This window comes from Zeugodacus cucurbitae, chromosome 3, assembly GCF_028554725.1.
Source record: "Zeugodacus cucurbitae isolate PBARC_wt_2022May chromosome 3, idZeuCucr1.2, whole genome shotgun sequence".
Classification (NCBI taxonomy): domain Eukaryota; kingdom Metazoa; phylum Arthropoda; class Insecta; order Diptera; family Tephritidae; genus Zeugodacus; species Zeugodacus cucurbitae.
In genome coordinates, this window is record NC_071668.1 from 19,969,240 (window position 1) to 19,977,561 (window position 8,322).

Below are 8,322 nucleotides of genomic sequence, written 5' to 3' on the forward strand. Positions count from 1 at the left end.
TCAGTTTAAGAAAATGGTAAATATTGCAATTAATTTTTAATTTAAATGCAAGAAACAAATTTTAAAAAAATTATAACTTTTTTGAAAATTGTATTTTTTAAATGATGAATTAAACCAGAAGATTTTCAATAGTACTGAATTTATTAATTCATTTATAGAAAAGGTGTACCTTTACTATTTATATACATTGGTAATGAAGTTAAATAGAAATTGATTCCCAAAATTTTTTTTTAGTACGTTTCAAATATTTTGGAAAATATATTAAAAATATGTTTTACTTTTATTTAAATTTTCTTAAAATGTATCAATATTTGCTTCCGAAGACATATAATTTTTATTTTATCAATTTTTATCAATATTTTCTCTAAAATTTTTTAATATTTATCAATATTTACCTTATTGTTTTCATGAAAATGACTTTGAATGAAATGTGAATTCCAACATAAACAATTAAATCATTTCTTTTTATGAAATTAAAATATAAGTTAAAAGTTGTTTACTATTTATAACTTATAAGAAATAATAATATAAATAATAAATAATAAAATAAGTAAAAATTAAATTAAAATCCAAGAGAAAAATTTTTGAAATATTTTTTATGAATTTGAAACCAACAAACACCTTATAATTTTATTTATTCTTATTTAATTTAATTTAATTTAATTTAATTTTTTTTTCTTTTCTTTTCTTTTATTTTCTTTTCTTTTCTTTTCTTTTCTTTTCTTTTCTTTTCTTTTCTTTTCTTTTCTTTTCTTTTCTTTTCTTTTCTTTTCTTTTCTTTTCTTTTCTTCTCCTTTCTTTTCTTTTCTTTTATTTTCTTTTCTTTTCTTTTCTTTTCTCTTCATTTCTTTTCTCTTCTTTTCATTTCTTTTCTCTTCTTTTCTTTTATTTTATTTTATTTTTTTTTATTGCAAAAATTTCAAATTCTCAATTTTGTATTAATTTTAATTGATTCAAGAATCCCACATATTTACAATAATTATCATTTTTATAACTATTTTATATAAACTAAAATATTTTCCATACAAATCTGTAAAAAAAAATCCCCAGAACCAGCTTATTTTGAATTTTCGAATTTTTTTTTTCAATTTCTATGAACTTTTCAAGTGCAAGCGCATTTTTATCTCTAAATTTCAATGCAGAAAATCGCAGACATTCAAGCAACAAACCCTCAGCAGCAACATTTGTAGTAACTAACGTCGATATATAAATAAATACATGAATAAATAAATAAATATGTATGTACATGTACGTTGAAACGAAGTTAGGGTTTTGAAAACATATATAGGCACAAAAAAACAAGACAGAATTCGAAACAAAATTGTAGGCACATAAAATAATGAAAATAATAAGTACATAATTCGAAAACAAATTTGCGAAACTATTCAAGAACAAAAATCATTTGCAGTAATTAAGCGAACATATAAGAAATATAAAATCAATTAAAAACAAAAAAAAAAACAATGTAAAATCATTCATAGATGTATACATCCAAATAATTAAAATAAAATATATAAATATATTTTTTTTGGAAAATATCCTGCAGCCGGTAGTTATAATATTTGATATTAGAACAACAAATGTAACTTGAAACAATTATAAAAGTATAACAAAAACAGAAAAAAAAGATTTAAATAAAAATAAGATGAAAAAACAATGAACGAAAAAACACTGCAACAAAAACATATAAAATTCAAACATTGAACCATTATGAATAAAAAACAAGAAAATAAAATAAAAAAATAAATCATGAATACAATGAAATGCTAGCCGACAACACTGATTTGGTGACGTTTTGCGAAAACACATACGAAGAGTACACTAGAAAACAGCCTATAAAATAAAGCAAACAAAAAAATTAATATGAAAAAAAAATCAGTAAAATAATAATGGCTAAGCATTGGAAGAGAAAATCATCTTGTTATAATCGTAGTTTTGCTTATTTTTTAATAAAACACTAATATCAAAATGTGTGTGCGCGCCCAAAAACTTTAACAAAACGACGAGGGGGGAAAGTAGCAGAATTTTTTTTAATAAAAATTATTTTAGTACAAAAAATTAATTTTTTTTTAAACACACAATATTTTTTTGTAAACAAAATTATTATTTTTTTTTAATAAAAAATATTTTTTTGTAAACAAAACTATTATTTTTAAATAAAAAATATTTTTTTTTTGTAAACTAAATTATTATTTTTTTTTTAATAAAAATTATTTTTTTTAAACAAAAAATATTGTTTTTTAAACAAATTATATTATTTTCTTTTTAATTATGCTTCTTTTTAACAAAAATTATGTTTTTTAACAAAAATAATTATTTAAAAAAAAAATATTATTTTTTAACAAATATTATTATTTTTTAACAAAAATGATTTTTTTGTAAACAAAATTATTATTTTTTTTAATTATGTTTTTTGTTTTAACAAAAATTATTATTTTTTAACAAAAATTTATTATTTTTTAACAAAAATTATTATTTTGTAATAAAAATTATTATTTTTTAACAAAAAATTATTATTTTTTAACAAAAATTTATTTTTTTTTTAACAAAAATTATTATTTTTTAAACAAAAATTATTATTTATTTTTAAACAAAATTTATTTAAAAAAAAAATATTATTTTTTAACAACTATTATTTTTTAACAAAAATGATTTTTTTGAAAACAAAATTATTATTTTTTTTAAATTATGTTTTTTGTTTTAACATAAATTATTATTTTTTAACAAATATTATTATTTTTAATTAAATAAAAATTATTTTTTATTTAATTATTTTTTTTTCAAATAAAAATTATTATTTTTAAGAAATTATTTTTTTAAACAAAAATTATTATTTTTTAAACTAAAATTTTTATATTTAAATTAAGATTATTTTTTTTAAGCAAAAAACACCTTTTTTCAACCAAAATTATTTTTTTTAATCAACAATTTTCTTATACAAAAATATTTTTTTAAACAAAAATTATTATTTTTAACAAAAAATATTTTTTTAAACAAAAATTATTAATTTTAAATAAAAAATATTTTTTTAAACAAAAATTATTAATTTTAAATAAAAAATATTTTTTTATTTTTTAAACAAAACATTATTTTTTTTAATCAACAATTTTTTTATACAAAAATATTTTGTTTTAAACAAAAATTAATTTTTTTAAACAACGGTATTTCTAGAAATAGTTTTTTAAGGGTATCAACACCATCTCCTTTGCACTAAAACAAACACTTCTTCTGTTAAACAATTTTTTTATAAAAAATTTAATGCTTTGAGTTAATACATTAGTTCAACGATTGTTACAAAAATAATAAAAAAAACATTAAATGCTCATTTCAAACCCAAATCCTTCTCGATTGTGTGCGCACAAACCGCCATCATTTGATTCTTGACACTTTCGAAACTTTCAACGGCAATAGGCTTCGCCTCCGGCCATTGGCCCAAGTCACGATAGATTGGACGACAGAACTTCATGCGGAAGTTGGAGTTGGCAAATGCAATGATCTCATCGATGCGTTGCAGTAAGCGCGCTCTGATGACTAAACGCAAGAAACGAAAACGCACTTCGGAATTTTTGGTGTGCTTCAAATTGTAGGTGCTCTCCAGTAGCTCGATTTTTTGCGCATTCAAATCAACAATTTCACTGCTTTCAATCAGTCTGCCGAGGAAATCGATTAGTTGATGTGAGGAGATTGGTTTGCTAATGTCCGTGTCAGTGCGTAATTCAGCGGTGGACTTGGTGCTCCACAATTTCGACAGTTGTTTCGAAACATCAGCAAGTGTTTCATCGAAACTGAAAGAAAATTAATTTATTTTAATTGTTAACAAATACTTTGAAGCTGGCGTACTTACTTTGGTATTATTGGTGGCATACCCTCATTGTTTAGCCACAAATCCCAATCGATTTCGCTGAGCTTATCCTTTTTATCGGTATCGATGAAGTAGTCATATAAGGCACTCTTGAAATCATCGGTCACAACCGATTTGTAGGCATACTTTTGCAAGTAGCTACGTAGGAATGGCTCGAAGACCTCAGGTCCTCCCAGTAAATCTTCAATATAACGTAGGAAAGTTGAGCCCTTGTTGTAGGGCACACTGGAGAAGGCATCATCGGGGCCACAGTTGGACAGATCAACTACCAACTTGGTGAGTTCGGGGCTGTTGGCCAATTGGGTGCGTATCTGTGGTTAAAAAGCACAATATTTTTTTATAAATATATATATTTTTTTAATATTTTTTATGAAATTTTTTTTTAAATAATTTTTTTATAAAAATATATTTTTTTAAATATTTTTTATAAATATTGTTTTATGAATTTTTTTTTTTGAGAAATATTTTTTATGAAAATTTTTATTTATAAATATTTTTTTATGAATATTTTTTTATAAATATATATTTTTTTTAATATTTTCTATAAATATTTTATTTGTAAATATTTTCTTATAAATATTTTTTTTTTAAATTTTTTTTATTCATTTTTTTTATAATTTTTCTTTTAATATTTTTTTATAAATATTTTTTATTCATTTTTTTTACAATTTTTCTTTTAATATTTTGTTATAAATATTTTTTATTCATTTTTTTAATAATTTTTCTTTTAATATTTTTTTATAAATATTTCTTTTTATAAATATTTTTTTATGAATATTTTTTTATAAATATTTGTTTTTGGTAATTTTTTTTTATAAATTGCTGTATGGAAGGTTTCGCAAACAAAGCAACTATAGCGCACTTACACATTCTTTCAGCTCAGTCAGATTGCGCAGCATATGAAAATCGCGCTCCTTAGTGCCTTGCAAGCGTCCGACGATTTTGGTCTCCACAAAGACCGTGAAACCCTCATTCAACCAGAAATGCTCGAAATTTTTATTTGTCACTAAATTACCGGTCCAACTATGCGCAATCTCATGCGCCACAACATCGGCCAAGGACTTATCACCCGCCAACACAGTGGGTGTTACAAAGGTCAGGCATGGATTCTCCATGCCACCGAAAGGAAATGATGGCGGCATCACAAGCAAATCGTATTGCTTCCACACATAGGGTCCACAAATATCCGATGCGGTTTTCAACATTTTATCTGTTTCCGAAAACTCCTCAGCGGCAGCATCCACAATGCCGGCCTCAGCCCAGACATTGGAGTGGGGGCCGAGTGGACGCGAGACTAGATCACCGATTGCGATAGCCAGCAGATATGCGGGTATGGGTACTTCCTGCTTGAATTTTGTGACGCCACTGTCTTTCTGCTCAACCAAAGCACTCATCAGCGCAGTCAGCTCCTTTGGATGTTCCACTGTAGCTTCATAGGTGAATTTAACAGCAGGTGTATCCTGGCATGGCAATACAGAACGTGCGTGTATCGCTTGACACTGACTGAAAAGGTAAGGATGTTGTTTGCCCAGCGTTTGTTCGGGTGTGAGCCATTGCAGACCGCTGGCGCGATTGGATGTCTCATAGTCGATGCGCACGAGTAGGCTGTGGGGAATGGAAAATAATGAGTTATTGAGGAATGTGTTTTACAGCGTACAAAATGCGTGAAAAATACTTGATAATTTTCCACACATTGCTACTATATTAAAAGCGATAAGCATGTTTGATTTGTAATTTATACAAGTGTAAAATAACAAAATAGTAGGCCTACCCGGTTATAAAGATAATTTTAACTTGGCAACAATTGATTATTAATCGCTACAATATTTACTATTATCTCAAACCAGCTTAAATGCTTTAAAAATCTTAAATTTATTACTCTCCCTTGGCAGTACCCTCCGGCAGTTCCAATGTCAATTTAGCACCAATATCATCAACTGGATCACTTACAAAGTAGTTAATGGGTATGGCTGAGCCACCATTACAGACTATCGATGCATTATTGATGGTGATGTCACGTACATCCAACAACTGTGTATATAGAGAGAAAGCAAATGTCACTTTAAATAAAGAAAAAAAATACAAAATATAATTCACGACATACAATAGCCGGTAAGTTGGCTTCCAACACATTAAACTGATGCGTTACACTGCCCAAGAGCTTTGTATTTGCAAAATCTACGGTCCATTTGAATGCGCTATGTTTGGTAATGATGCGTTCGGGCTCCGAATAAGAGCTGGGATCTACTTTACTTAAACGACCCATATTACGTTGCTGTTGTGCGTAAATCAGTGAACTGCTACTGGCGAATGGTTGCTGCAAAATGCGACTTCGAGTACAAATGGAACGTGTAGTCGCTGAAAGTGGAGTAATTTCGATTTAATAAATATATGAGAGCGTGCTACTTCAAGTTTTAATCTATTTGTTATAAATGGTAATAAATATTGTTAATCTTATCGCAACTGCTGACGACGAAGTTAATGATGAAATGCAATTTATGCACGTACAACAGGGACACAAATATATATATTTGATATATGAGTTTATATGTATGGAGGTGTTTAAGTTAAATGTATTATTTTTATTCTTTCTTGTTTGTTTCAAAAACAGATGAAATCACCTTTATCTGAATAAAGCAGTTGAAAAAAATATCACTCCCACAATGGTGCTGAAGATTTATTCACGAATGCTGTACAAAGCGTAATAGAATAATAAAAACAAAACAAATTTATATGATAAAAGCAAATCATTGAGGGTAACCAGATGGGAAGTAAATAAAAAAATTATAAATAAATTAAAAAAAGTAATGAAGATTATTAAATGCTATTATTATTGAGACAGTATATATAATTTTGGTCAAAAACAGTTCAAGTAAGTTAAATTCAATGGTTGTAATTAAAAAAATCATGTCCAATAGGATTCCTATTTCTGTTATCGATAAATTTATCGATTGTGATTTGAATTTCAATTAGAATTTAAATAAATGTTCTGCTATTTTAGAAAAATCAAGTTTATGTATTTGTAATATACATTTTCTACCACAAAACATCTATTTATGGTTTTAAATCTCTCCTTGAATCAATTTCGCATCTCTACTTTTATTACAATTCAACTTTGTTTAAAGCAAACAATATTCAAAACACATTCACTATGAAAATAATATATCTTATTAACGCAAAACATAATCTTTTGGATAATCCATAATGGATGGGAAATTCTCCAGCGTCTCCTTATCAATGTGATCCAGACGCTGTGGCACTTCTCTTGGTGTTCTAATTTGATTTGTGATATTTTCTAGTATCTCTTTAGGCAACTGATCATCGGCGAACAAATGTAAACGCTGCATTGTGTGTCTACGTTGTAAGTTGCCACGCATGGAATTGTATACAGCCTTCTTCATAACCATTGTCGGATCCTTGTCATGCAATTGCCACGCTAGTGTCCATGAAGCACCACCTGGATAGCCAGTGTGATGGAAGTAAACACGCTTAATCCACTCATCACCGGGCAGTGCGATTTCTTTGGTATTGATGCAAACAACATGGTCACCACAGTCATCTGGAAGTGCAGAAGTGTAAAAAGTGCTACATTTGAGTACCGGAAATCAGTGTCTGCCTAAAAGTAAAGCGCATTAATGATGTTATACTAGTATATAATTTATAGTATTTACCAAGTATTTGCTGTTCAAACTATAACTTACTATATTTTCTTTTTATGTAAGCAACAAAAACACTGACATTAAATGATTTTACCGGTAACATCACTAACTTTAATTACGCTTAGGCGAGACACCAAAAGGGTAACCGGCTTGAAAATTAGTACATTCAAGGCATCAATACTTACTCATTGGATGATATATTGGTTTGTGCAATCCCATTAAATGTGTTTTGATAAGCAGCGCCGAATCGAAGGGATTTTGCCAGGTACAATCATAGACGTGCCATGTTCTCGCAAAGGTAGCCCATTGCTAAAAATGTTTATTTATTAAAGTAAATGTCTTTTTTAGTTTCTTATATTCACTTACCTGCACACGCTTCACAATCGACATGTTTTGTCGTTTTTAATTCAATACTTTACTAATTTATATTGTTAAATAACAATTTTCTCAACAATTGCACATTTCAGCTGGAGTATGGTGTGCTTGGAACGTTTATGTGTTGCCAGATGGGGATTTTTTGGCTTGAGGAGAGAAGGTCTTCTATGCAGATTGAATTTATAACAAAATTGTTCAGAGATGTTGATTTTAATGTGTGGAAATTATTTAATTAATTTCGAATGAAGCATTTGTATAATTTTTTATTATGCTGAGCTTCGTTTAAAGCCTTTAATTCAGCATAAAAATAAGTAAACAAACCGTTCTATTTTAATTTTTACAGTGGCAACGCTTAGTGTCAGCTGATTGTAATTTGAAGTTTATGAAGTGAAATTTGGAATGGTGTGGGAATGAAACAAGAAGCAG

General features: G+C 27.3%; 1 protein-coding gene across 2 annotated transcripts; it reads right to left on the reverse strand.

The window, feature by feature from the left end:
• Nucleotides 1-3,223: 3,223 nt before the first annotated feature.
• Nucleotides 3,224-8,049, reverse strand: LOC105216395 (39S ribosomal protein L13, mitochondrial). 2 transcript variants are annotated; one of them, XM_054227113.1, is made up of 7 exons: nt 7,888-8,048; nt 7,707-7,830; nt 5,967-6,220; nt 5,742-5,893; nt 4,729-5,467; nt 3,845-4,173; nt 3,224-3,785 (listed from the first exon to the last, which is right to left on the reverse strand). In XM_054227113.1, the coding sequence occupies exons 1-7, from the start codon at nt 7,909-7,911 to the stop codon at nt 3,323-3,325; spliced, it is 2,085 nt and encodes a 694-aa protein (XP_054083088.1). In that variant the 5' UTR covers nt 7,912-8,048; the 3' UTR covers nt 3,224-3,322. The 2 variants fall into 2 exon arrangements, with proteins under 2 accessions (XP_054083088.1, XP_011189167.1); XM_011190865.3 differs by lacking the exons at nt 3,224-3,785; nt 3,845-4,173; nt 4,729-5,467; nt 5,742-5,893; nt 5,967-6,220 and adding an exon at nt 6,957-7,421 and having other exon boundaries at nt 7,888-8,049.
• Nucleotides 8,050-8,322: the final 273 nt, after the last annotated feature.